General features: G+C 53.8%; 8 protein-coding genes across 8 annotated transcripts; 3 read left to right on the top strand and 5 right to left on the bottom strand.

Annotated features, from left to right (window-relative positions):
* Window positions 1–1,493: 1,493 nt before the first annotated feature.
* BU26DRAFT_560385 (uncharacterized protein) lies at window positions 1,494–1,976 on the bottom strand (the record flags this gene model as incomplete). Its single annotated transcript, XM_033832797.1, has 1 exon — window positions 1,494–1,976. One exon carries the CDS (start codon window positions 1,974–1,976, stop codon window positions 1,494–1,496), a length of 483 nt encoding a protein of 160 aa, XP_033688045.1.
* Window positions 1,977–1,990: 14 nt separating this feature from the next.
* Window positions 1,991–3,945, bottom strand: BU26DRAFT_213733 (t-complex protein-like protein 1). The gene is made up of 6 exons (XM_033820678.1): window positions 3,831–3,945; window positions 3,729–3,780; window positions 3,655–3,677; window positions 3,575–3,604; window positions 2,690–3,526; window positions 1,991–2,642 (listed from the first exon to the last, which is right to left on the bottom strand). The coding sequence occupies exons 1-6, from the start codon at window positions 3,876–3,878 to the stop codon at window positions 2,037–2,039; spliced, it is 1,596 nt and encodes a 531-aa protein (XP_033688044.1). The 5' UTR covers window positions 3,879–3,945; the 3' UTR covers window positions 1,991–2,036.
* A 111-nt stretch (window positions 3,946–4,056) lies between these two features.
* BU26DRAFT_515423 (26S proteasome subunit P45) lies at window positions 4,057–6,101 on the top strand. The gene is made up of 4 exons (XM_033828063.1): window positions 4,057–4,298; window positions 4,353–4,459; window positions 4,513–4,520; window positions 4,574–6,101. Exons 1-4 carry the CDS (start codon window positions 4,204–4,206, stop codon window positions 5,681–5,683), a joined length of 1,320 nt encoding a protein of 439 aa, XP_033688043.1. The 5' UTR covers window positions 4,057–4,203; the 3' UTR covers window positions 5,684–6,101.
* Window positions 5,791–8,362, bottom strand: BU26DRAFT_515421 (succinate dehydrogenase subunit A). Its single transcript, XM_033828062.1, has 4 exons — window positions 8,288–8,362; window positions 7,783–8,075; window positions 7,560–7,724; window positions 5,791–7,507 (listed from the first exon to the last, which is right to left on the bottom strand). Exons 1-4 carry the CDS (start codon window positions 8,327–8,329, stop codon window positions 6,064–6,066), a joined length of 1,944 nt encoding a protein of 647 aa, XP_033688042.1. The 5' UTR covers window positions 8,330–8,362; the 3' UTR covers window positions 5,791–6,063.
* Window positions 8,363–9,245: 883 nt separating this feature from the next.
* On the bottom strand, window positions 9,246–10,598 carry BU26DRAFT_515419 (60S ribosomal protein L3). The gene is made up of 4 exons (XM_033828061.1): window positions 10,501–10,598; window positions 10,272–10,428; window positions 9,549–10,222; window positions 9,246–9,503 (listed from the first exon to the last, which is right to left on the bottom strand). The coding sequence occupies exons 1-4, from the start codon at window positions 10,590–10,592 to the stop codon at window positions 9,251–9,253; spliced, it is 1,176 nt and encodes a 391-aa protein (XP_033688041.1). The 5' UTR covers window positions 10,593–10,598; the 3' UTR covers window positions 9,246–9,250.
* A 154-nt stretch (window positions 10,599–10,752) lies between these two features.
* Window positions 10,753–13,327, top strand: BU26DRAFT_515417 (protein phosphatase 2A regulatory subunit PR55). Its single transcript, XM_033828060.1, has 6 exons — window positions 10,753–11,137; window positions 11,273–11,313; window positions 11,382–11,479; window positions 11,552–12,203; window positions 12,264–12,856; window positions 12,912–13,327. Exons 1-6 carry the CDS (start codon window positions 11,094–11,096, stop codon window positions 12,933–12,935), a joined length of 1,452 nt encoding a protein of 483 aa, XP_033688040.1. The 5' UTR covers window positions 10,753–11,093; the 3' UTR covers window positions 12,936–13,327.
* A 136-nt stretch (window positions 13,328–13,463) lies between these two features.
* Window positions 13,464–18,315, top strand: BU26DRAFT_537988 (glycosyltransferase family 39 protein). Its single transcript, XM_033831440.1, has 8 exons — window positions 13,464–13,640; window positions 13,760–13,898; window positions 13,945–13,970; window positions 14,023–14,380; window positions 14,428–15,025; window positions 15,400–15,701; window positions 15,775–17,410; window positions 17,490–18,315. The coding sequence occupies exons 2-8, from the start codon at window positions 13,836–13,838 to the stop codon at window positions 17,918–17,920; spliced, it is 3,414 nt and encodes a 1,137-aa protein (XP_033688039.1). The 5' UTR covers window positions 13,464–13,640; window positions 13,760–13,835; the 3' UTR covers window positions 17,921–18,315.
* On the bottom strand, window positions 17,967–22,191 carry BU26DRAFT_449467 (AMP deaminase). The gene is made up of 4 exons (XM_033824711.1): window positions 21,948–22,191; window positions 20,331–21,889; window positions 19,164–20,284; window positions 17,967–19,116 (listed from the first exon to the last, which is right to left on the bottom strand). Exons 1-4 carry the CDS (start codon window positions 21,955–21,957, stop codon window positions 18,453–18,455), a joined length of 3,354 nt encoding a protein of 1,117 aa, XP_033688038.1. The 5' UTR covers window positions 21,958–22,191; the 3' UTR covers window positions 17,967–18,452.
* Between the last annotated feature and the right edge of the window lie 4,463 nt (window positions 22,192–26,654).

Below are 26,654 nucleotides of genomic sequence, written 5' to 3'. Positions count from 1 at the left end.
CGATTCACCCGCCAAGACTGTCCCACCCTCTTCTGGGGTTCCCCAGGACTGCTACATTTAGTGGGCAATTCCCGAATATGTACCGGCTACTTAGAAATAGCCCTAGGAGCCATTTCTCATCATAATTACACGAAAATATATCAATTACGTGTCTATATTACGCGTCAAGTACGGTGTGGATTGAGTCGATTTCGTTGAGCTCGGTAATCCCATTGAGCTGCGTATGGCCAAGGAGCACCCTTGGCCAGTGTGGCGAGTATAGGCTGACGTGGAGGGATGACGGCCATGGTTGATACCCCCAATAACAAATTCAGATCGGACAATTCAAATCCATTCAACAAGAGGCAGACAGTGTGGTGGCTCATTCATTTCCGAGACAATATTCATGCGTTCCGAAGGCGCGGAGTGAGGGACATGGCGATGGCGTGCATGGCTCATGGCTCATGGCGGGCGGCGCTATTGATCCGCAACGCCTCTGATATGTCTCACTTGAATTCCCGATACCGTGCCGCGAGTAAGTACACCGTCGTATACGCCACAACCAAGGCGTTCTCCCGAGCATGTCCTCACGAGCTTACGAATATTAGGTATCACTTGAGCATGCCTGAGACATATGCCAATGCCTTTCTCCGCGTTCCTGCATGCGCGCTCGCATGACTATGTATGCAGTTCTCTTTCCCCTCGCTATTGCATCTCAAGACCAGGGTCTGTACTGCAGAGTACTACTAACCCATATGCACGTACGAGTCATGAACCCATCCTACCCGTCCCTCCACATTTGCTGATCAGCCTCGGTTCGTGCCCACGAACGGCAGATAACGTCGAACCTTCCCACCCCTTAGGGCCCACGTGCTCGGGTGCAAGAGGAGGTGTTTGAGCCTACCATTGCATGGGCAACCCTTCCTGAGGCTCAACAGCGGCCGGCGGAGGATTAGAGTTTAGAGCTTTCCAACTCGGCGAGCGGGGTCAACCGCCGGCAGGCGTTGGAGATGCGAGACACGTTCAACAAGAGAGGCTGGGGATGTGGAAGAAGGAAAGGTAGTGTAGTGCGGGATGAATGCGCCTCGACTAATGCAATGCGTGGTGCCTGCAGAAGTGGGAGGAAGGAGGCCGCCAGCCGCGACCAGTAGTGATGGTGATGCTTTCTTGGGGGACGGGTAGCTGTGTGACCAAGACGAGCCGTTTGGTCACTCGCATATGGATGCAGCACGAGCGTACTGTAGTGAGCCGAGCCGTGATGCGCTTGCATGATACACCGTCACTCTAGCCTACACAGCAGGTACCCGTACCATCGCCATACAGTACTGTGTCTGGACCTTGGGCGACGATTCAGCGAGACCGAGCGAACACCGATCGCCACTGCGACGACAGACCTCAGACTCCCAGTGCTCTCCGTCCGAACAACCCTAGGATTCAGCCCCAATAGACCAGATCAAACAGGATATTCGGGCGGATTGTGCAGCCTGAGTAGCTTCAACTTGCGATAACTTATCCTAGTCCCCCGTCAGCCGCAAAAGACCGGTGGTATCTCGGGGCAGGATGAGGAGATTCTCGATATCGTACGGTTGAGGAAAGGCAGCGGGTCTTGGTGGCTGGAGTACGCGATTCATGATGCTGCTAGAGATATCGATAGCATTGGTGGGAAAACCGGCCTGCAGAAGATGGTGGAAACAGAAGAACCTGAGGCAGGCTGCGGGGGATAAGGGATAACGATAGTGAATCGGCACGTGGATGAACGTGATGATAACACAGAAGCGGCGGGAAGGAATAGCTGAACCAAGAGGCCAGGCCAGCGTGGGCTTGTCCAGAGAAAAGCCGGTCTGCACGTCGCTGAATCGAGATGCACCTAGAAGCGAAGCTGCAAGAACCTCTCGGAAGCTAAAGTATTTCTGCATGCAGGGGCACGCCAGAATGGGTATATGGCATACCAAAAAGGTCATTTGAAGATTGAACTGCCAGCTGGTCATTACTCTCATGGTATTCTTGGTCTACCAAATCGGTACTGTACAGACCTCTTCACCCCAGCCACCGCTCCTTTACCGAGACAAGGCGATGTCGTCAATCCTCAGAATCATCTTGACCGTCTCGGCTGCCAGCTCAATCGCACTCGTGCTCACAAGCAGCGGCTGCAGCACATTCTCCTCTGCCATGTCGTTCTTCACACCCCCGCTCTTGATACTGACCCCTGCATTCCTCTGATCCTGAGCATGCCGATGCCTCAGCTCAGTCACCACCTTGATACTGTTTAGCCCTGCGTTCTCTGCCAGGGTGTTCGGAATAACCTCCATGGCATCTGCGAACGCTTTCCAGCAAATGGCCTCGGTGCCTGACAACTCGCGCGCGCGCAGCGACAGTCGATGTGCGATCTCGATCTCTGGGGCACCGCCACCTGCAAGGAGGGCCTTCTTCTTGACAAGCGAGCGTATGGCACAGTGGGCGTCGTGCAAGGAGCGCTCAGTCTCGTCCAGAATCAGAGAATTGGCCCCTCGACAAACGATGGAGACGGTCGACGCCGCGGACTTGACGCCAGATACCTTTACGTACCGCGCTCCTGATGCTTGAACTTCTTCGACAAGATCCGCGGAGCCGAGCTTGTCTTCCGTGAATGAGTCGATGTCCGCGATAGGTTTGCAGCCGGTACTCTATTTCATGTCAGGGGCATTCCAGGTCTGGTATCTCCAAGACTTACCTTGCAGATGAATTCGATCTCGTCGCGCTCAATGTCCTTGACGACAAGGATCTTAAGCTTCGAGAGGAAGTGTAGACTGAGATCGTTGACTGCGTCCCGAAGAATGGACTTTTGGATGAAAAGAACGTTGCACTTCGCCTTCTGGATCTTCTTGACCATGTTCAGCAGATACGTCCGCTCCTCCTTGAGAATCTTGTCCATCTGCCTGTAGTCGTTGACCACAATCTGGTTCTCCATATCCGGCTTGGGCGGGCTGAGCTGGAACTGTATCAAGCCAATCTTCGCCTTCTCTTTTATTGTAGGCCCGCCAGCGCTCTTGACAACGGGTTGATGAAGGACCAGCCCATCAACCATCTCGCTCTCGTCAATGGTGCCGCCAGCCTTCTTGATGATCCTGATGTTCTTCAAGTCGACATTGTCTGCGGTCTTGGGGTCGATGACCTTGAGCACAGAATCCACTGCCATTATCGGCAGCTTTGGCTCCTGCGCTACAATCTTCGACGAGAGGGCTGTCGTCGCGGTCTTGAGTAGCGTCGGCCGATCACTCAACGAGATAGGAATAGACATGTCCGTCAGAAGTTCTATCGCGAAGGCTGCCGCTCGCTGGAACGACTCGGATATGATGGTTGGGTGTATTCCTTTCGACAACAACCGCTCAGCCGCACCCAGAAGGCTTCCTGCTATTACCACAACTGATGTTGTTCCGTCTCCTGCTTCAATGTCCTGGGCGTGCGCGAGGTCGACGAGCATTTTCGCGGTAGGATGCATGACGCTCATTTGGTGCAGCATGGTCGCTCCGTCGTTGGTGATGATGGTCTCACCTTTGCCGGTTTGAATCTGCAGATGTGTGAGAAGTGTCCTGTTATAACCAGCCTGTATACACACCATCTTGTCCATGCCTTTGGGTCCGAGAGACTGCCGAACTGTCAGTGCTTGATCACCCCGCCCGTTCAGCTTCCACGTACAGTCCGTATCGCGTCGGCCACAGCTGCCGTATAGTTAGCTACAGCTCGAGGAAGCTTTCCGTGAGCCTACACACCTCTGGCAGCGACGATATTCGCTATCCGAACAGCTCTGGGCTTCTCCTTGTCCTGCAGCCTCAGTTAGTAATGTTTGCATAGCTCCAAATAGACGTGCGCACCCTGAAGGTAGCATTTCCGGCACCGCCGCTTGCAACTTGGGTCGCCATTATGTGTGTAGCGGGAAAAACTCAAAGGTAGCAAGGGGTATTGTGACAGTCTTCGACGAGTTTTGCTGCCTTCGATTTCTGTAGAGCGTGAAATTTGGGCGACGCGCCGCGGTCGGTAAAACTTCGGTAGGCCAGGGAAGCTCCGACTCCCCGGCAGCAACAGCAACCTCACCGATTACAACACCGTCGCCATCCGTACCTCAAGTAGCCAGCGCTCTCCAGCTCCGACACCTTCGCTTCCCCCGAACCTTGCAATCCCCAGCAAACCCTCGCTGTCGACAGCTGCCCTTACGCACACCCCGCTGCCTAATCCGCACAACCAGCCATGCCCAGCGCCACGGGCCAGAACTGGGAGAAGTACCAGAAGAACTTCGCCGACGACGAAATAGAAGAGAAGAAAATCACGCCTCTGACCGATGAGTAAGGGCACCGAATGAATTCCGGCTGGACGCTCCATGCTAAAGCAGGTGACAGGGACATTCAAGTGCTGAAGACGTACGGGGCGGCGCCGTACGCGGCAGAGCTGAAGAAGCTCGAGAAGGAGATCAAGGACAAACAGCAGACAATAAACGAGAAGATTGGTATGTTTTCTGGGAACTTTGCTCTCAACGGCTGTAAACTAATAATGCAACAGGTGTCAAGGTAGCTGCATCCGAGCTGTTGTCACATTCTCCGGCCGTCTAACTAAGCCACAGGAATCAGATACCGGTCTCGCACCACCACATCTCTGGGATATCGCCGCCGACCGGCAACGAATGCAAGAAGAGCAGCCCCTCCAGGTCGCCCGATGCACGAAGATAATACAAGACGAGAAGGACCCCGAGAAGAGCAAATATGTCATCAACGTCAAGCAGATTGCCAAGTTCGTCGTCAATCTCGGTGAGCGGGTATCGCCGACGGATATTGAAGAGGGCATGCGAGTCGGTGTGGACAGGAACAAGTACCAGATCCTTCTCCCGCTACCGCCGAAGATCGACCCATCAGTCACCATGATGACAGTCGAGGACAAGCCCGATGTAACATACGGCGATGTCGGAGGCTGCAAAGAGCAGATTGAGAAGCTGCGAGAAGTCGTCGAAATGCCCTTGCTCTCCCCAGAACGCTTCGTCAACCTCGGCATCGACCCCCCGAAAGGCGCTCTGCTCTACGGCCCTCCCGGAACCGGCAAGACGCTCTGCGCCCGAGCAGTCGCCAACCGAACAGACGCCACCTTCATCCGAGTTATCGGCTCAGAACTAGTCCAGAAGTACGTTGGCGAGGGCGCAAGGATGGTCCGCGAGCTCTTTGAGATGGCGCGGACGAAGAAGGCGTGCATCATCTTCTTCGACGAAATCGATGCTATTGGAGGTGCACGTTTCGATGACGGCGCTGGAGGCGATAATGAAGTGCAGCGTACTATGTTAGAGCTTATCACACAGCTCGATGGCTTCGACTCCCGTGGCAATATCAAGGTCATGTTCGCCACCAACAGGCCGTCTACACTCGACCCTGCGCTCATGCGTCCCGGCCGTATCGATCGAAAGATCGAGTTCTCGCTACCGGACATGGAGGGCCGCGCCAACATTCTCCGTATTCATGCCAAGAGCATGAGCGTGGAGCGCGATATTCGTTGGGAGCTCATCTCCCGATTGTGCCCGAACAGCACGGGTGCTGAGTTGAGAAGTGTAGCGACAGAGGCAGGCATGTTCGCTATTCGAGCAAGGAGGAAGGTTGCCACGGAGAAGGATTTCTTGGCTGCAGTGGACAAGGTGATCAAGGGCAACCTGAAGTTCAACTCAACAGCCACGTACATGCAGTACAACTAGACGGAGAGCAGTCGGGAGGCGGAAACACTGCATTTGGGGACCTGTACGATAGCCTACGACAGCCATATAGACATGGTTTGCTACAAGGTCGTGCGCGTAATGCTAGTAGCCTGATATCATCAACGTTGATGACTTATATTGCGTTTAGCGTACTGCGCTCATTATTTGAGCGGTCTGTGACCTCACTAGACAAGTCCTCTGGTCAACCCTGAGTAGTCCTCATATCATCAACGTGCTATCCATAAACAATCACAATGAATTGGACCTTTTCCACTGAGATATATACGAGAACACCGGCAATAGATCAATCTTCCTTTAGACCTTCATCCAATATACATAGAATACAGAACAAGTGCCTCTCCTACATTTCTTTCATTGGCTTAATATGTCCGCTTGAACGGCGGCACAGCCTTGCACTCATTCTCATCCAATGTATGTCCGACCACTGCCCTGTAGCCCAACTCCACCTTGCCATGCGGCTTCTTCTGCCATGACAGCGTGTGCTTCATCCACTTCTCATCATCTCGGTCTGGGTAATCCTCGCGCGCGTGCGCACCTCTCGACTCCTTGCGGTTGGCGGCAGACTCGGCGGTCTGGACAGCGCAGGTGAGCAGGTTCCTCAGCTCCAGGGTCTCAACAAGGTCGGAGTTCCAGATCATGCTGCGGTCCTTGATTCCAACATCCGAGTACGTAGCATCAACGTCGCGGATCTTCTTAACACCTTCGTCGAGCGATTCTTGCGTACGGAAGACGGAGACGTCGGTCTGCATGACCTTCTGCATGGCGAGGCGGATCTCTGCCGTTGACTTGGGACCCTCCGATGTGCGGATCTGATCGATGACGGAGATGGAGTCGGCACCGGCATCCGCGGAGACTGGGTCGGCTTTCTGACCGGGTGTGAAGTTGTCACGGATAGTGTGGGAAACGGCACGACCGAAGACGATGAGATCCAGGAGCGAGTTGGCACCAAGGCGGTTAGCGCCGTGGACGGAGACACAGGCGGCTTCGCCGCAAGCGAAGAGACCCGGAACGACCTTGTCGTTGCCCTTGTCGTCGACCGTGAGGACTTCTCCGGTGTACTTGGTGGGGATACCACCCATGTTGTAGTGGACGGTGGGCAGCACAGGAATGGGCTGCTTGGTAACATCAACACCGGAGAAAATAGCTGCAGTCTCGGAGATACCTGGCAGCCGGTCGTGGAGGACCTCGGCGGGCAAGTGGCTAAGCTGAAGGTAGATGTGATCCTTTTCGGGTCCAACGCCACGGCCCTCGCGGATTTCCATGGTCATAGATCGGGAGACGACATCGCGGGAGGCAAGATCCTTCGCGGTTGGCGCATATCGTTCCATGAAACGTTCACCCTCGGAGTTCAGGAGATAACCACCCTCACCACGAGATCCCTCAGTGATCAAGCAGCCAGCACCGTAGATACCAGTCGGGTGGAATTGGACGAACTCAAGATCCTGGTTGGGAAGACCGGCTCGGGCAACCATGGCCATGCCATCACCAGTGCAAGTGTGAGCAGACGTGCAGCTGAAGTAGGTACGCCCGTAACCTCCGGTGGCCAGAACCGTGTTCTTCGCGATGAACCTGTGGATCGTACCGTCTTCTTGGTTGTATGCCACAACACCCTTGCAAACCCCATCTTCCATGATCAGGTCAGTAGCAAAGAATTCAATGAAGTACTTGGTGTTGTGACGCAGAGACTGTCCGTAGAGGGTGTGGAGGAGAGCGTGGCCGGTTCGGTCGGCCGCAGCGCAGCATCGGTAGGCCTGACCGCCCTTACCGTACTTCTGAGACTGTCCGCCAAAGGCACGCTGGTAGCTGGATAGTCATTAGCGCATGGCGATCCTTTCCTGGGCTGCGCATGACTTACATCTTGCCATCGTCTGTTCGCGAAAACGGGCAACCATAATTCTCGAGCTCGATAACGGACTGCGGCGCCTCTCTTGTCATGTAATGGATAGCATCCTGGTCACCCAGCCAATCCGAACCCTTCACGGTATCGTACATGTGCCACCGCCAGTCGTCTTCGTGCATGCTAAACGCACTTCATTAGCGTCTCGAGCACCATGGTACGGTTGAGAGCTTGTACGTACTTGCCCAAAGCTGCATTGATACCTCCTTGCGCCGCTACAGTGTGTGAGCGGGTCGGGAAGAGCTTGGATATACAGGCCGTGTTGAAGCCTGCTTCAGCGAGGCCAAAAGCCGCCCGCAGACCCGATCCTCCAGCTCCAACGACGATGGCATCGTACTCGTGATCTATAACGGGGTATTTGCGGGAGATGAATCCGGACGCCTCCTTAGCTTTCAAGTGCTCGGTTGCGAATATACGTGCTGCAGGCCGCGTCGACGAGAAGGCCCTTGTGGGTGTGCGGAAGCTCTTGGAAAGCTGGTACAGTCCTCGTCAGCCATTGAACATGGTATAGCTGTGGAAAGCATGCGCAGAGCAGGGCAAGAGGAATTTAGAGGCCATTGAGAGAGTCAGACAGCTTCAGGGCATTCCCATGAGGTTGTGGTGGGAGGGTGGCACCCGCCTCGGTGCGGAGCATGCCGGGTGGGATGAGAATAAATAGAGGGCGCATCAGCGGCAGCGTGTCTTACCTGGCTCGCAAGCTGCAGACGACGCATCTTGAGGCAGCTCATGATGGCGACGACTGGCGGAGTGGAGAGGAGAGGTATACCGAGGGCGTCTGGTGTTTTTGTGCAGGGCTCGTTCGATGAACATGACATGAAGTTGCTCCTACAATCACCGAGGCGCTAATTGGTGGGCGACACCGAGGTGCCAAGACCTCGGGAAAACATGGAGCAGCGGAATGTGATCGCGCTGCTCAATCCGGCTTTTCCTCTTGTATCCATCATCCACCACCATGTTGGCCAGCACTGGGGCGAAATTCTGGCTACAGGTTGCATCGTGGGAATGGCATCCATCCGCTTGAAAGATAATATTTGGTTGTGCCCCTTAATCTCATCCCTGGTACTGCGCATCTGTATCAAAAGCCCTCCGATACCTTCAACCCCCCGGGGGAAGAGTGAATCCCAAGCTCGAAATGACTTCCCGCGCGCCACGGAAAGCGTCGTCTCATCAGAGATTATAAACTCTTTTGTCACTCCAAGTCGAGTATCATCGTCATGGATCCGCGATCCTTTATTCCAGCAATGTCTAGACTGAAAGACGGTTCTCTCTGCACCTCGTGCAGGCATGTCCTGCTTGAACTAGGCGCTCCTCTGTGTAACGTTTTCCTGGATATGTCATTGTCGTCACAGTCTGCAGAAACGTCTGCAGTATATGTACGCAGCTCGGAGGGTTAAGGACGGGATAGCGCCTGCTATAAATCAAGGACATAGGCTAGAACATAGTAGCACGTCTTGGTTTTCAACGGGTAAAGAATCATGACATGTTGTTGCATGTACTATGCTGGTGATCACATCCAAAAGGTTTCTTAGTGAAGTGGGAATCATTGAATTTTATCTTCAGTTGCTCAACTGCTACAGCAACCGTAAGAGCCATGTCATTCGCCAGAGAAACCCGAGGAAAGTATGCAGTCACCCGCCACCAACACCACCTTACGCGGCCTGGAGATCCTTCTTGAGGGTACCCAGGTACTGCTTCTTCTCCGCTGGTGTCTGGTACGCACCGTGACCAAACTTGGACGACGTGTCGATCCACTTGAGCTCGACCTTCTCCAGTGCCCTCCTGCTGGTATGTGTGAACATTGACTTGCGGAGTGTCATGACTCGCTTCTTCACACCGGGGCAAGAGCCCTTCAGCAGAACGAAGTCGTTCTTGACCTCGCCATAGCGCACGAAGCCGCCAAGACTGCGAAATGTTAGCTGGGACGTAGACCCTAAGCATGTGACTTACGGAGTGATCTGCTTCTTGGAGACGTCGAAGTCGGTGGCAGCGTTGCCCTCGTCATCGCCCTTGCCAATGCGGTAGATCTTGTGGTTCACCGAGGTACGGTGGTGGTAGCCCATCTGACCAGCACGGGCAACAGTCCACTGGACGTGGGACGGATGCCAGGCACCGATACAGGCGACCTTTCGGAGACCCTTGTGCGTCTTACGGGGGAGCTTCTTGGTACCCCAACGAGCAGTGACACCATTGAAACCGTGACCCTTGGTGACAGCAATGACATCGATCATCTCGTTGGCCTCAAAGATGGAGCTGATCTCAATCGGCTTCTCGAACAGGTTCTGTGCGTAGTCGACCTTGTCGCCGACGCTGCCGCCGTTGATCTGGATCTCCATCAGGTGCGCCTTCTTCTGCTTGAGCGGGGTCTTGGAGATCTGAGTGTGGGCGAGGATGCGGACGACTTGGCAGTACTTCTTGATGCGCTCGAGCTCGCGGGTGACGGACTGGCCGTTGTTCTCAGAGTGCTTCTTGGCGTACTTGGTGAAGGCCTTCTTCTTGCTCTTGTACCAATTCTTGTAGAAGCGGCGCTTGATCTCATCGCTCAAGTGCTCAGCCCAGACGGTGGTGAGCGAGCGCAGGCCGCGGGGAGTCTCGATGTAGCCGACCACGCCGATAGCAATCATCTATTGTCCGTTAGTCCCGCACATGCCGTTGCTCTTGTTCGCTGCGTACCGGAGGAGTCTCGATAACGGTGACGGCCTCAACGATTTCCTTCTTGTGCAACTTGGCACCTGGTCGGTCCAGGTCGCGCACAATTGTGGACATGCCGGCCTTGTAGCCCATGGCAGCGGTGAGGTGGACGGGCTTCTTCGGGTCATCCTTGGGGAAGCTGCAATTGCTGTGAGCCTGCGATCTTTTGGCGATATTTCGACGCGGAAAGACAGCGCAGCGTATGCCTTACCTCTTTACTTTGCCCCGGTGCCTGGCGGCCCGCTTGCGGGGCAAGAATGCCAGTGAGCCGTGGCGGGGCGCCTCGAACTTCCGGTGGGACATTTCGGCGTGCTGTGTGTTAGTATCGAGGTTGTCGAAGTTGGCGATGGGCGACCGAGACGTCGAAATTGTTGTGTGCTGAGCTTGGACCACCTTCGCGCCTAGCGCCGAGCTTGGCGGCCAACCCCACCGACCGCATCCATGAGCGCCCGAGTTGAGGTACCCCGACGCCCACCATACACGCTTTGTCTCTGCATCTGCGCTGCTGCTCGTCCCTGCGCCCGCGCCAAACTCACCCTGCCGCCACCGAGCTGACCCCGTGCTAGCTTTGCTGGAGACCTTCTGCCTCCATTATTCGCCGCCCGACAACACTGCTGCTGCCACCACCTCACCGTTCCCGGTTCAAACCAGCCTCGACGTCGGCGGCGCCCCATCGCACCCCCGCCTCCTCCGCCTCCTCTGCTTTCACGTCTGCTGGGGCTATATAATTCCGCATTTCAGAATCCGGGAAATCTCCGTTCGAGCTAGTCTCGCAGCAAATCCCGCCGTTTCGATCTGGGAATCATGGTAGAAGCAGAGGGCAGCCCCACGACGTGGAAGTTTACGCAGTATGTTGAATCTTGGCTTCCTCCTTCCGTATTCTCCGGGGTCCCCTCTCTTGCGGCAGAGCCCCCCTCCTCCAGTATTTTGAGCTTGCTACCGCAAACACACGTCATTGCTTGAGCCTAGACTGACGGTTATAGATGCTTCGGCGACAAAGGGGACGTCGAAGACATAACAGAAGGTACGCGCCTGGACACATGTAGCTTACCCGACGCTCCTTGAGTCGTGGTGCTAACTGAAGGTGCCTAGCTGATATCATCTCTACCGTCGAATTCGATCAGACGGGGAACTACCTGGCCACCGGCGACAAGGGTGGCCGCGTGGTGTTATTTGAGAGAAATGAAACCGTACGTATTGTGCCTGCAACGTGTGTCCCACACGTCGCGCCGGAGTGGACCTGACGCTGACGGCATCGCCAGAAAAAAACATGCGAGTACAAGTTCCACACGGAATTCCAGTCACACGAGCCCGAATTCGACTACCTGAAGTCCCTCGAGATAGAAGAGAAGATCAACAAGATCAAGTGGTGCCGTCGACAGAATGCCTCACACTACCTCCTCTCCACAAACGACAAGACAATAAAGCTGTGGAAGGTGTTTGAGAAGTCATTAAAAGTCGTAGCGGAGAACAATCTCTCTCATGAGCTCACACCCGGCGGAGGAGTCGCTGGCGCAGGCGGCCCTGTCAGAAACCCCAACGTCCACTTCCGAAACGCCTCCGACCTGAAGCTCCCGCGATTGACCCACCACGACACCGTCGTCGCCGCCGTACCCCGAAAGACTTATGCGAACGCGCATGCCTACCATATCAACAGCATATCCGTGAACAGCGATGGGGAGACCTTCATCAGCAGCGATGACCTCCGGATCAACCTATGGAATCTCAACATTCAAGATCAGAGCTTCAACATTGTCGACATCAAGCCGGCCAACATGGAGGAGCTTACGGAGGTTATAACCGCAGCAGAGTTCCATCCCATAAGTTGCAATTGGTTCATGTACGCAAGCTCGAAGGGTACTATCAAGCTAGCAGACATGAGAGAGAGCGCTCTGTGCGATCAGCACGCGAAGCGTAAGTTTCCATGCCCTTCTACATGCGTTGCTTCCCATTTCTAACGTTTCGTCCGTGTAGAGTTTGAGCAAGAAGAAGATCCGTCCTCCAGGTCCTTCTTTTCTGAAATTATTTCGTCAATATCAGATGTACGCTTCTCGCACGACGGGCGATACATCCTCTCCCGCGATTACCTCACCGTGAAGATCTGGGACGTCAACATGGAGCGGACACCGATCAAGACAATCCCGATCCATGAGCATTTGAGACCGCGGCTGTGTGATACGTACGAGAATGACAGTATATTCGACAAGTTTGAAGTGGTCTTCTCCGGGGACGCCAAGAACGTCATGACTGGCAGCTACAACAACAATTTCATGATTTACCCGTCAGACCCGGAGAAGGATACAGAAGTTGTGCTACAGGCCGATAAGTCGGCGTTCAAGGCAAAGAAGGTCGGTATCCCAACGCCGATGAATTCATCGACGAGCCCCGGTGGTGGCTCAGGAAAGAAGGGAGGCTCAAGGGCAGGCAGCCCCGCTGCTGGAGCTGTAGGCCAGGGCCAGCGCATGCGGAAAGAGACTGATGCCGACCAAATCGACTTCAACAAGAAGATTCTACATATGAGCTGGCATCCGTTCGAAGACAGCATCGCGATAGCAGCTACAAACAATGTGAGTCTATGCCGCTCCTTAGCCCAGTGGGCTGTCCTGGCTAACATCTATTCAGCTCTTCGTGTTTTCGGCACTCTAGAGGATCCTCATCTTGGCAGCGAACAGTTTTCATCAGGGCATTCGCACATAGAGGCATCATACTTGTCTTTGCGCTTCATTCCTCCTCCATTCTTCCTTTCCGTCTCGGTAGGGCGCTAGGATGGTAGACGGTATTTCATGGTGGACGGGCGCGAAGAGATTGTTTGGCAGAGCATGTAGCGTATGCATCGCAAGTGAGGTGGCACCCAGCACAGTACATTGCACACCAGGTTCATAATTGATCTGTAGTGCATGTCCGCACAGAATCCAAAAATTGTATCCAATACGTTGTGAAGGGCCTTACGCATGGCTTTCCATAGCCAGAAGTAAAGACATGCTAGGATGTGTATTGCTACATTCGACATTATATCTTTAGATCAAACGTATTATCACGATTCAATGTATCTACCCATTTCCTGGAGGGAGCATTCAATCATAAAGCATTGGAGCGGGACTGCCGTCCACGTGCAAGGATCCGGTTCCTGGCTAAGTATCCAGCCCTACGGACAACTTGCGCTAGCGTCCGCGAGTCTCCCACGCCGCGGACCTCCACGTCAACCGTCTTGCATCCTTTACCGTCCTCACTCGATTTCTTTCCCAAACCCCTACACTATGATAGACTTCAAAGTTTTTTTCTCTACGTCGCCGTAATCCCCTCTTTGTGTGGGTATTCTGTTTTGGCTCTTCTATTCCAACGTCATAGAAGGTTTGTTCCCATCGTCACTACTTTCACGAGACGCAGTTCCCTCTGCATCCCTTCCCTTTTGGACCCAGGCTCCTCGAGAAACTTTGGAATTACCTCAGCGCTAACAGCCCAGTGAATAGACTTCTCGATTCTCACGCAAACTTTGTTCGTTCCACCGATCCTGCAACCTCTATCTGGCAGCTTTCGAGACTCGCCATGGCCGCTGTTGCCCCTCTTGCTGCAAGCTTTGCACTTATTTTTGGGGGCTGCTGCTCTAATGTAAGTATCTCCCTTCGAGAGATGCGAGTAAATGCTAATCTTCTAGGTCTACTGTCTGGAAGCCATTGTCAAGTGCGATCCATCCCAGGCACTATTCGCACGCTTGTCATCTAACCTTTGACAGACACGAACCCGATAGCGGCCTTCTGATTACGCTCTTTCAGTTCATTTTCACCTGCCTTTCGACACTGCATTATCAATTCGATCCAAATAGTCGCTTTTTCGTCAAGCCGTCGCCTGTTCCTTTTCGGAAATGGTGCATCAGCGCGGCATTGTTCTTTACGGTCAACATGATGAACAACTGGGCGTTCGCATTCAACATCTCCGTCCCCGTCCACATCATCCTTCGCAGCTTCGGCAGTGTGACCACCATGATCGCTGGCTGGCTGCGGGGGAAGAAGTACACGCCTGTGCAGATATTTTCGGTCGCCGTCCTGACGCTGGGTGTGATGGTTTCCGCCTGGGCAGATGCGATGTCAAAGGTATGGTAGCCCGATGAAAGGTGTAGATTTGGCATTGACATACGCAGGGCAAAACCATGGACACATCGAGCATTGACTTCACTAGTACCTCCTTCGAGATGGGACTTCTGATTCTGCTTATTGCACAGCTCCTTTCGGCATACATGGGTGCCTACGTCGAGGACATTTACATCCAACACGGCAACCATTGGAAAGCCAACCTCTTCTACTCACATCTCCTCTCATTGCCGCTCTTCGCCAACTTCACGCCCGTTCTATACAAACAGTACATGCGTCTCCATGCATCTCATCCATTCCAGATATCGCCAAGTATAGCGGCCAACTTGCCCCCAACGGTCAACAAGGCGCTCGCTTCCACATCGCAGCATGTCATCTATCTTACGGCTAACGCGGTAACTCAACTGCTATGCATTACCGGCGTCAATATCCTGAGCGCCAACACGTCGGCGGTAACTGTTACCATTGTGCTCAACATTCGGAAACTGGTCAGCTTCCTGCTCAGCATTTGGATATTTGGAAATCAAATGAGTGGGATGATGAAGGTTGGAGCGGCTATGGTGTTTGGAGCTGGTGCGCTATATGGGTGGGAGACCTCGTACAAGATCCCGCAGAAGAAGAGGGCCGCTGCAGAGATGGCAAAGAAAGGTCAATGAAGGAGAGACGGTCCCAAAAAACTGGGCTCGCCCTAGGGCTTATTAGATGAGACTTCGCGTGGATTGGTTGCCGTGTATATAGACAAGCAGAACAGACGCTCAGCTCATCTTTAGACTCCTTGGAGCGGTAAATCTTAGATCGCACCCTGGGCAGCCGATTCAGGAATCGCATCACGTCACGTGATAATTTAAGGCGGAGCCACGCGTGGATGGCTTGGCGCGGACCAGGAGAGTATGTGTTCTTTCTTAGAGGGACCGTCTGATCACCGACTCCCGCTTCGCTCGTTCTCTCGCGTCCCTTGACATCTCCATTTTCGTTTGTGTGCGGGTGAGTCAACACAGTCCTGTCAATCGCTTGGCTCGTAGAATTAATTTGGGAGTTCATCAAGGCCCTCCGACGAGCTATAACCATGTCGTCTGCTGCCGCCGGCGTGCGGCATCGCGGAAAGGACAAGAAGCGCCCGACCACGCCGAACCCAGAGACAGTTTCCGAGAAGGTCTCCACCGTCGTCGAGAAGGCGAAGAGGGAGTTTGCGCCGCAGCACCCGGGCAAAGAATGGGACTACAAGATCGCCATTACCATCATCACCATCCTTGCTTTCATAACGCGGTTCTGGGGGATAAGCCACCCGGCGCAGGTAGTGTTTGATGAAGTGCACTTTGGAAAGGTACGTCCCGCCCACATATCTCTGCGCATCAATTGCATAGGAGAGCTTCGGAGAAGGCTAACAAGCAAGGCAGTTTGCTTCCTACTACCTCCAACGCACGTACTTCTTCGACGTCCACCCTCCGTTCGGAAAGCTTCTCTTCGCGCTCGCCGGCTGGCTCGTTGGATACGATGGCGCCTTCTTGTTTGAGAACATTGGCGACTCCTACATCACGAACAAGGTCCCGTATGTCGCCTACCGAGCCATGCCTGCTACCATGGGCGCCCTCACGGTACCGACAGTCTTCTTGATCATGTGGGAGTCTGGATACTCGCTGCCGGCCTGCGTAACAGCGGCCGGGCTGTTGCTGTTCGACAACGCCCACATCGGCCAGACGCGATTGATTCTGCTTGACGCTACCCTGATCTTCTTCATGGCTCTCTCGGTGCTAGCCTACATTCGATTCTATAAGCTTCGTCATGTTCCTTTCAGCCGCAAGTGGTGGAAGTGGCTTCTTTTGACCGGCGTCTGCCTGAGCTGCGTCATCTCCACCAAATACGTCGGAACTTTTACTTTTTTCTCCATCGGCGTCCCCGTCTTGATTGACTTGTGGGATCTCATGGATATCAATCGACGTCAGGGAGCCTTGAGCCTTCCGGAGTTTGGCAAACACTTCGCCGCTCGCGCGACCGGTCTGATCATCGTTCCTTTCTTCCTCTACCTCTTCTGGTTCCAGGTCCATTTCTCGATTCTTACCAAATCCGGGCCAGGAGATGACTTCATGACGCCGGAATTCCAGGAAACCTTGAGCGACAACGTCATGTCGCTTCAGTCCGTCGGCATCAATTACTACGATGTCATCACAGTTCGTCACAAGGACACCAAGGTGTACCTCCACAGTCACCCAGACCGCTACCCGCTCAGGTACGACGACGGCCGTATCTCTTCCCAGGGACAGCAGGTTACTGGATACCCCCACAACGACACCAACAACCACTGGCAGATCCTACCTTCAAAGCAGCTTCCTAGCACCAAGGACCAGCGTGTCAAGGTGGGAGATGTCATCCGTTTGCGCCATTTGATCACCGATACCATACTCCTTACCCACGATGTCGCTTCGCCCTTCTACCCCACCAACCAGGAGTTCACCACCATCGGACATGAAGAGGGCGATGGCACTCGATTCAATGATACGCTCTTCGAAATCAAGGTTGAGGGTAAAGGCAAGGGTGACTTTAAGACCATGTCTACCCACTTCAAGCTCATTCACGTGCCGACCAAAGTCGCCATGTGGACCCACACAACTCCTCTTCCTGAATGGGCCTACAAGCAAGCCGAGATCAACGGCAATAAGAACGTTCAGCAGAGCAGCAACACCTGGTATGTTGACGACATCCCGTCATTGCCGGCTGAGGACGAGCGAAACAAGAAGGAGCCCAAGCAGGTCAAGCGCCTGTCGTTCTTGAGAAAGTACATCGAGCTCCAGCGCGCTATGTTCTACCACAACAACGCCCTGACGAGCTCTCATCCCTACGCATCCTTCCCTATCTCGTGGCCTTTCCTCCTCCGAGGTGTTTCTTTCTGGACCAACAACGACACCCGCGAGCAGATTTACTTCCTTGGTAATCCGCTTGGCTGGTGGCTTGCGTCCTCTCTCCTCGCAGTTTTCGCTGGCATCATTGGTGCTGACCAGCTGGCCCTACGCCGTGGCATGGATGCCCTTGATGAACGTAAGTTCCATGCCATTCACGAAGCTGCTTTGCCGGGGCATCGACATCCCTTTCTATGATCGCATACTGACTACAATAGGTACACGCTCCCGCCTCTACAACTCCACAGGATTCTTCTTCCTCACCTGGGCCGCTCACTACATTCCATTCTACATCATGGGCCGCCAACTCTTCTTGCACCACTACCTCCCCGCGCATCTGGCCTCTGTTCTCGTCACCGGCGCCCTCGTTGAATTCATATTCAACATTGAGCCCGTGGACCCCGAATCGCCGCCTCCTCCGGGCGCCACCACCGCAAAGGGCCACCGCCGGACGATGTCGAAACCTGTCCGCGAGCGCGTCGCTACGCAGAGTCTGTTGGGAAGCTGGATCGCTACTATCGTCATCCTGTCCGTCGTGTGCTGGTGCTTCCTCTTCTTTGCGCCGTTGACGTATGGTAAGCCCGGCTTGACTGTACCTCAGGTCAATGCTAGGAAGTGGCTCGCGTATGATTTGCACTTTGCGAAATAGGCATCGAGCACTCTGAGGCGTTTGGATGTGGGTGGGGCTAGTGAATCGTAGGGGAAGGAGGAAGGTAGAGTTGGTTTACTTTGCGACTTTCTTCGTACAGATCAGTAGGGTAAAAAGGTGCAAAGCGCGGAGTGTGCTGGGATTGATTGGATTGGCCCGCGCGGTTCTTCTTTTGTGTCGACTATATCCACTCTCGAAAAGAAATAGGCTCATCCATGCTCGAAATTTCATTTGCGTCGTCGTTGAGACTGTGTATGATTTGGAATGAAAATTTTGATGTATATTATCCTTTCTATCTACCTAGCTTCCTACCGGTTGAGCGATGGTGAATACAGTTGGTGCATAACATGAATCTAGTCCTGCCCAACCACCCAAACCATATCCCGGAAGATCGTGTCGCTGTCACAGTTTTGTCTTGCCATTGGCATATCCGTAAAATGTCGCAAAGAAGCTCTACTACCACCAGGTCCGAAACCAAGACGCCTTGGCATCTCATCATCCTCGTCAAAATTGTCAACTATCGACGTGAGATCTAGTAATCCTCATCATCGGTATCTTTCTCTTCAACCACTGACCCCGCATCGCCCCGTCTAAACCCCGAGTGCGCGGGCTCCCCATCCTCCATGGTACTGCTCCGCATACTACTCCTCCGTCTCCTGCTGACCACACCGGGGAACATCCTCGGCTCCATGCCTTCAAGCGTGACGGTGCTCGTAGTCCTGTGCAGCATCTCATCGGCCGCAGGGAAGGGCTGCTGAGAGCCAGCTTGTGAAGTCCCTGCGCCGCCAGAAGGTTGTGGTGGTGCGCCACCGCCCGGATTCATAATCATGCTGGATGAGCGGCGGGGACGCTCGAAGCCGTCCATGTTCTTTGGCTGGGTGGGAGATGTTGGCTGTGTTTGAGCATGTGGAATGTCGGCGGCCGATCCTGTGGGGTTCATCCGGGCTTGTTGTATAGGGAAGAGGGGTGATTGCTGTGAACCTTGGATGGCGCCTGGTGGCAGGGCGGAGAAGGGGTGTGCTTGCTCAGGGAGGTTAGCAGTTGAGGGGTGGGTGTGGAGAGAGGCCACTGGAGAGCCAGGATGGGTGGCTTGGTTGGATATGGGCGTTTGTGGGTTGATTGTTGAAGGCTGCTGAAGGTTCGACGACGTCAAAGCGTTGCCGCTTGTTTGCGAAGCGCGGGTGTAGCGCTCGATCCTGCATGTATGAGCACTGTTATCTAAGTGGGGTGAGGAAGTACTTACATAGCAAGCTCCTGTGTTAGCGTTTCATGCCTGAAAGCTTCACGAATGCTGGGCACATTGGACTTGGCCATGTCATTGCCGGCCACGCCTGGCAGATGATAATTGGCGCCCAACCAACGTTGCTTGATAGGGTGCTCAAAGCCGCTCTGTTCCACAGAATGCTTTGCAAGTTCGCACATATCCACTGCGCTGAGCTTGTAGATCTGCGCCGCAACCGAGTACTCCTCGATCAAGGGCTCCTTCGTGAAGGCAAATTGGAGCGGATCATCCGTGGATAGGGAAACATTCAGACCGCGTCTGAAATAGCTCAGGAAGGGATTGCGCTCATACGCTAGGAACAAGGCGTTGTTGCTGAGCGGAGACATGGCAACTCCAATTTGCTCAAGGTAGAAGATGTATTGCAGAAAAGGCACCTTGCGTAAGAGAAGACCATGACTGATGCTATGAGCGCAGAGAACGGCGGCGGCAAGATGGTCGGTATCACCAGCTTCACCACAATGAGGTCGAAGCAAGAAAGTGTTGAAACCGCGCTGCTTCCGCCAAACGTTCAATGACGCCATGTTGGCGAACAGATAGTACATCCAATAGCTGTATGGTGGGTTCTGGTTCGTAGACCAGTCCTTCGGCAAGGGGAACTTCTTGTAGACGCGTCGTTCCACCTTACTTTCATCATCAACGCTATCGAAGCCGATGACTCTTTGTAGGAAGATGTGGAGATTGGGGTGACTACTCGGATCCCTGGTAACCTCGAACAGAGGCTGGAACACGTTGACGACCACTTGCTCGAAGTGGTCCATCAAGCCCGTCGCTTTGTACACATCGAATAAGCGAGGAATCTGTATGAGCCACCGCACATTGGGCGAGAAGAGCTTGTTGTCGACGACCCATGTGGCGAGCTTGTCCCACTCGTCTATGTCGCGGCCGTAGATGGAGATCCGCCATTCTACGAACTGGTACTTGCTGGATTCGAGATCTGAGATGACTTCTTTGGTAATCTCCGCAAGATATCGACCCTTGATGAAATTGTCGGTCTTCAGGAAAATCGTTCGTAAACGAGACTCCCCAACTGGATTGTATTTCAAATTGAACTTATCGAAGCGGTGGAACGAATCGGTGTGAGCCTGTCGAGGTTAGCGGAGCCATATATATAAGAGATACGCGACTTGCATGCATATCCAATGTGTCAATGCTAAGGTCGTATGCAGTCAGGTTGATCGATTCGAAAACCTCTTTCAGAGTGAGATGCTTGCCGTCGCGGAAGAGGACTATTTCGTCGGGAGATTTCTTCATCTTAGATTTGATGAAGCGCAGCAAATGCTTTTGGTTCATACATGCCGAATGGTGAACGTGGGTATCGACCTTCCTGACGTTGTAGAAGTCTCTGTGCGGCACCTTCTTGCTGTCCGCTATTTCCTGATACTCATTCAGAAGATAGTAGAGATTGAATTTCCCTTCTAGATACTGCAGTCGCCGGAAAGCAAAGCTCTTGCTTGGCCCGTCCGACGATATCTCGAGGATAGCATCTAGATCCATGTAATACTCCCGCAGCGTGGGTATAGCGACAATGGGCGTATCAAGCTCGGCCGATTTGGAGGTCTCATAGACCTGGAAGACGCCGCTGCTATCCAAACGAAACGACATTTCTGAAGCTCCTGGCAGCGGTAGAAGGTCATTCTTGTCGAAGTCTTCACCGATATCCTTGCCCATTTTCCTAGGTGGCTTAGCCGGGGGCTCCGCGGGGTCGAGAATCGCGCTGTTCTGCAGACTACCCGTTGCATTGTGGCGTTCCTTTAGATAGTCGTTCCATACCGGCTCCGGGTGAGGGGGGTAGATGGGCCAAGAAGGGTCGTCCTTGGGATTGTCGAAATTGCGCTGTAGCGAAAGGCGTATGTACTTGTGTCGTATGTCAAGGACCTTCTGGACATTGGTGTAAATGGCGCTGAGCTCAGCCGTGACACTTGAGTCTGACATGGCGAAGCCTCCTGCACCGCTTCCAATTCCCACGCCAGCGCCAGCACCGTGGATGCCCTCTTCCGCAAGTAAAGGTTTAGGTTCGTGGGGAAGGGTGGGATGTTTTGAATGATCTCTAGCTCGCTGGTCGGCCTGGAGTAAAATGCCCGTGTCGCCCTTGCTAGCTTGGTGGTTTGTCACATATGGAGTCATGTGCGGACGTGGCTCCTGTGACGGATCCACCTGTGACATGCCGATAGGAAGCGTCGGCCGTTGGCCCTGATTCGCAGTACTAGCATTGCTCCTCCGCGAGCGGATGCTGTCCGCCCTGCTAAGGAACTCGACACCATCACCGCCGCCGAAGTGGGCGGGAAAGGTCTTTGCGCGAATGACTGGACTGTATCCATCGCCGGCCTGGGACCCGCCGTACTGGCTCTCCAATTGGTGCCGCTGATAGAACTGCTTCGCTTCAGAGTGGCTCATCTGCTTCTCAGAGTGGTAGTCGTAGAAGGCGGTCCGGCGCTGCTTATCGCGCGGGAGCAAGCCAGCTCCTGGTGCATCGTCGGACGCGCCATTATCGTCCTCCTCCAGACTCGTACCAGCAGTCGTTTGTACCCCCCCAGCCGCGCCGCTGTCTTCTTGTGTCAAGCGCTCGCCATGGCTTCCGCGGTCGGAGGAGTCGCTGCTGGGCTCGTCCTCCTCAGAGGAGGGGATCTGGTCGTCGACGTGTGCAGCGCCCAGGTCTGGCGAAGCATCGGGAGCGGTGGAGTAGTTGGCTGATAATACTTGTTAGCGCGCAGTTGGCCGACGCAAAGGGCAGGTGCGGTGTGCTACCTTTGAGCATTGCGCCGGATTGAAAGGCGGTTATGACAGCTGGGGCAGCTCTGTTAAGAAGTCGGGACGAGGAAGGAACGCGCCCGCGGGCGGTGGGCGCCGCCGCATGTGACTCAACCGCCCCTGGTCCCGTGCCCACATTTTGAATGGCCGATTCTCACTAAGCATATGCTCCAAGAATTCGGCAGCTTTGATAAGGAATGCGAAATGCAAGAAGAGGCACATCGGCGGTGGATCGAGCTGGGGAGTCATTGAGCAAATGCATGTTCGACGTCAGCGAATTTAGCCTCACCGACAGCCGTTCGTCCTCGGTTCTCAAGCTGCTCGGGTAACGAAGCCAATGGATCGTCGGACGTCTAAACATTACTCCACTTCTGCATAGGATAGCAAGTCCATGGTATATGGAAAGTGGGTATCGGAATCCTTTGCGGGATTTCGGAAGTCCCTTGGAGTACCCAGGTACCAACGTATAAAGTTATACATACAGTATAGATTTCTGTATCCGTCCACCCGTGTAACGACTCGGCTCTCGGCGCTCTCCGGATTTCTCTAATACGCAATGGCTACATAGAGTCTAGGAAAGGTCGCTACGAGATGACTGACTCGCCCGGGCGCGGATTCAATTCTAGTGTTGAAAATCAGTGAGACAGGGACCAGGCACAGCCAGGGTTATGTATGTAGTTATCGATAAGACTAGCCGAGGGCAAGGGCGTGGGGCTCTTAGACGGAGGCCGCGGCCAACCACAACCACAACCACAACACATACGCTTTTCATCTCAACTCATCATCCCATCTCATCTACCCCAGCACTGCTTGTGTTCACAGATCTGCTAGATTCTCCTGTCTTCCTGTCATATTCGGCCGTTACCGTGCGCCTGGCCATTCTCCACTTCCAACATTCCTACTACCCTCGACCCAGCCCGCGCAGAGCAGAGAGCCTTTCGTGCGTTGCATACATCGTGTTCTCTACTGTCTCTCCATATGCTATAATAGTCCTACAAGCTGTTCACATACTGTACATATAACGGACAGCACTGCCATCATCGTCCTCACCTCCTACATGGCGCAATCAAACCTTCGTGAAAAAGCTTGACGCATGGGCAAGCAGGGTGTAGGATCGTTACCCATAGCTTGGTAATCCACAATGGACTAATACCCTCTGGCGGCCTCATCGACTTCTCCACGACTTGCTCACGGTTTCTTTTCAACATCCGTTCCTCTATTTGACCCCACCCCCGTGCCCTCCGAGTTTTCATTCCGCGAATTCTGCCCATGGTATGGCTCTTCCCACGATTTTTCGCCTAGCCATCGGATAATTGCAGGCGATTGCACGTTCGTGCTGCGGCTTTCGGATTCCGGGCTTCGCTGGCTATTGTGTTCGTTCTTTGGCGATATGGTCAGTCAACGGGTGTGGATAAAAGAGCATGGGATCTAGCGTACCTGGTGTCCGATTCTGTGGCCGTCTGGGTACTCCGAGTGGGGCATGTCGAGAGTGTTAGGGAAGAGGAGGGTAGCGAATGGAGGGGCCTAGCGTGCTTCAAAGCGAGATCTAGGTTATAGCGACAGTCGAGGAAGGAGTGTTTCTATCCCTTCGAGCACATACTTCATCCCTATTTGTACCGGGCTCTGCGCGTTTCTTCCCACAGAAAGCCAAAAAGAACCTCGGCTGGTCGAGTGTCTCGGACTGGACCACGAACGGTGGTTGGCTTAGAACGACAACATCGATATGCGCGTATGACAAACCCGGAAGACTAGTCATCCAACACTGCACGTCCGAGTATGCGAACCTCCTCGGCTATCTCAGGCTGTGCCCCGCCCTGAATGTACTCTGCCTTGCGCTCTGGTCAAGATCCATGATACCGTTGCTCGGATAGGGCTGTATGCAAAGCACAGCCCAGGGCCGGGCCGGAGCTCGCCCGTTTTGGAAAAGAGAAGCGATCCATACGAGGCAGTGCGGAAGTGGTTAAGGTTACAGGTTCGGCGACGGGGGCTGCCTCTTAGATGGGTATCACATACAGGGGCTGGGTTATCGCTCTTCACAGCAATGCCCGGGCTGTCTGACCTCGGTATGGTGCGCTTGCTCTCGACCGAGCCGGGAGCACCGTCGCTTCGTCCAGAAAACGGTACTTCGGGAAGGAGCTATAACCTGGTTATCCGTCAGATCTACTATCCCTAAAATCATCAACCGAGTTCTTCCCTAATGCAGTCTCGTGTATCCTTGGCCCATGCCGAGACTCATTCCCTGTGCGGCTCCGGTCTCCAATCTCTACCAGTATACAGGGTTCAAGCCGTTAGTAAGGTGCGTCCTCGGTGTCAGGCCCTACCGCAACCAACACAAATTTTCAGAAGCAATACCGCACCATTTTACAGATCCTACTAGGCCAAGACACAATTCTAGTCACTTCCTTACGCATAGTGCTCCTTCACCGCTAACGCAGCCTACAATACGCCTGGTACAAGAGACGGAAACAATTGGGATGTGAGGGGGAGACACAAAATCGAGTTCTTGGGATATGGTCAGTGCAAAAAGCCTCTGGTCCCAAGGACTTCAGTGGGACAAATAGTTCTGTGGTCACCGACCCCAAATCTCCCCGAACTTACCTGGCCCCCAATAGCCCCTAGCCTGACCATCCATTCACGTCAATTGGTACTTGCGGCCGTATGGACGCATCGAGCGCTGTCGTGCATGCCGGATCTCAAACTCCTTAGGACACCGACTTCCTAAGTCCCCGCCCTATGGGCGCCATACAGCCCACAGCCCACTGTTGCGGCAATCCTCGACCAGATGTGTAAGCGAATAATGACACCCTTCGATGCGCATTGCTTCCATGAGAAGCATACAGATGCCTCTCAACCGGTGTTCTACACAAATTTTAGTAGAGCTGATTGCTCCCTGACCCTGAACAGAATGGCCGTCTTGCAGTATGTCACATCGAGCCTTTTAAGTCCGAAGTTGCATCGACCTGAGAGGTTCCTGCCTCCGGTGCACAGGCTAAAGTTGAGCAGGGCACTACTTTCCGAAGGTGGTCAGCATATCCCAGTGGAAGTGAGTGCATGCTACGTTGGCACCTGCTAGTGCGAGCCTGCTACGGCGACTGGGCTAGCTCTAACAACCGGAGCGCTGAGGGTAGGCAATCGGTTGAGATGTGCGGCTACAGCTTGGCGGCATAATCTTTGGCCAACGGGAACTCTCAATCCCTGCAAATATCATATATCCTACTTCGAGGGCTCACGCTTTGATCATTTGCCTGCAATGCTGCGCCAGGGTCCATATTAGAAATCAATATGCACTTGCGGTCGAGATCACTCATTGGTGAGTCCACTCGAAAGAATTCCGCGAAAGCGGTAGGAGGCTGATCCTTCCCAACGCAGTGTCCCTGGTCCGCTCGTCTCCTCAGCTCTAGGCATGATGCACAATCGCTGCTAAGTTCACCGGTTCGAAGAAGTCCGTAGCGGGAGTCCGACGGAGCTGCCGTCTTTTGCAGGGATTTCGGCAAAGAAGCGTTCACTGACATCACCCAGCACTTCTGGCAGTCGCGTTGCCTCTGCTAGGAAGTGGCGTGGAGCGGCTCGCGACCCTAGTCCGTGGTTGATCTTCTAGAAAATTGATGAAACTCGCAGTACTTGCATCCGGAAGCCTAGCAGCCTGCCATCCCTGGCCCCTAATGTCCCTTGGATGCATTCGGTATGTGTCCCAAAACCGTGCAGCGATGTATTTAGTTTAACGGTATTCCTTAGCTCTCGCCATCGTTCACTCCCGTTTTCACACCACACATAGCTCAAATCGGACCCGCCACACCTCGCCTAGCTCTGTTACTCAATCGTAGTACCCGTTCCCCGAACGCTGGTGACGTCCATCGATGGATACAACGACACGAACGGGGTTCTCTTACATACGCTATGCATTCTGGCAGCGGTATTATATGGCACAAAGCTTACCACGTGGGACTTCTGAACAAGCATGTCCACGTAGGCCGAATCGATTCCCACCGTCAACTAAGCTTGTTGATGTCGGAATAGTCGATATAGTTCCGTTGAGGATTCAGATCCCTTCCGTCAACCGCGTTGCGCGTTGCATGCCAAAGAAAGCGGCCCCACTTGACATCACGATCAGCAGTCGGCAAGGGATGCAATGCCATGTAACATCTCCCGCGTACACCTCGAGCAATAGAGTCCAAGCCATTATTTGTCATACAAGCTCTCGGGGGGCGAGGTGTTGATAAGGTTTAGTATGTGGTTGGATGTGTGTAGTGGAGCAGTAAATTCCTTCAGCCCCATTTGTATTACCCGAACCGCGCACTACAGTCCCAGAGCAGCCGTGTCTCATTTTGAAACGTACGGTCAAAGTTTAACGTTCACGCAGCGCTAGTTTGTACCATAGTCATAGGCCATGTCTTAGAATTTTTTTCGCTACTTCCGCCGGCTTTCCCACCCCACATGGAGAACGCCTCGCCAGCCTTGCGCCCATCCTCCCGACGTTGCTTAGTTTGGATATTCTCCAAAGTCACTGCCACAACTGTTTCAGAATACAAGAATTAATTGTCTCACAGGTGCGCTATCCGACCGTTGTCGAGTATCATACCTCATTCACGACGCACTCTATTATTATTGCGCAAGGCGTTCCCCCCGGAACCCCACTGGATCCTTCCGAAGCCTTCCCGCATTTTCCCCTATATCGATAGACTAGGCGAGCTCTGCCACCTTATC

This window comes from Trematosphaeria pertusa (assembly GCF_010094035.1).
Source record: "Trematosphaeria pertusa strain CBS 122368 unplaced genomic scaffold BU26scaffold_3, whole genome shotgun sequence".
Taxonomy (NCBI): domain Eukaryota; kingdom Fungi; phylum Ascomycota; class Dothideomycetes; order Pleosporales; family Trematosphaeriaceae; genus Trematosphaeria; species Trematosphaeria pertusa.
The sequence above is the reverse complement of the archived record's forward strand: the minus strand, read 5'-3'. Positions and strand labels throughout refer to the sequence as shown.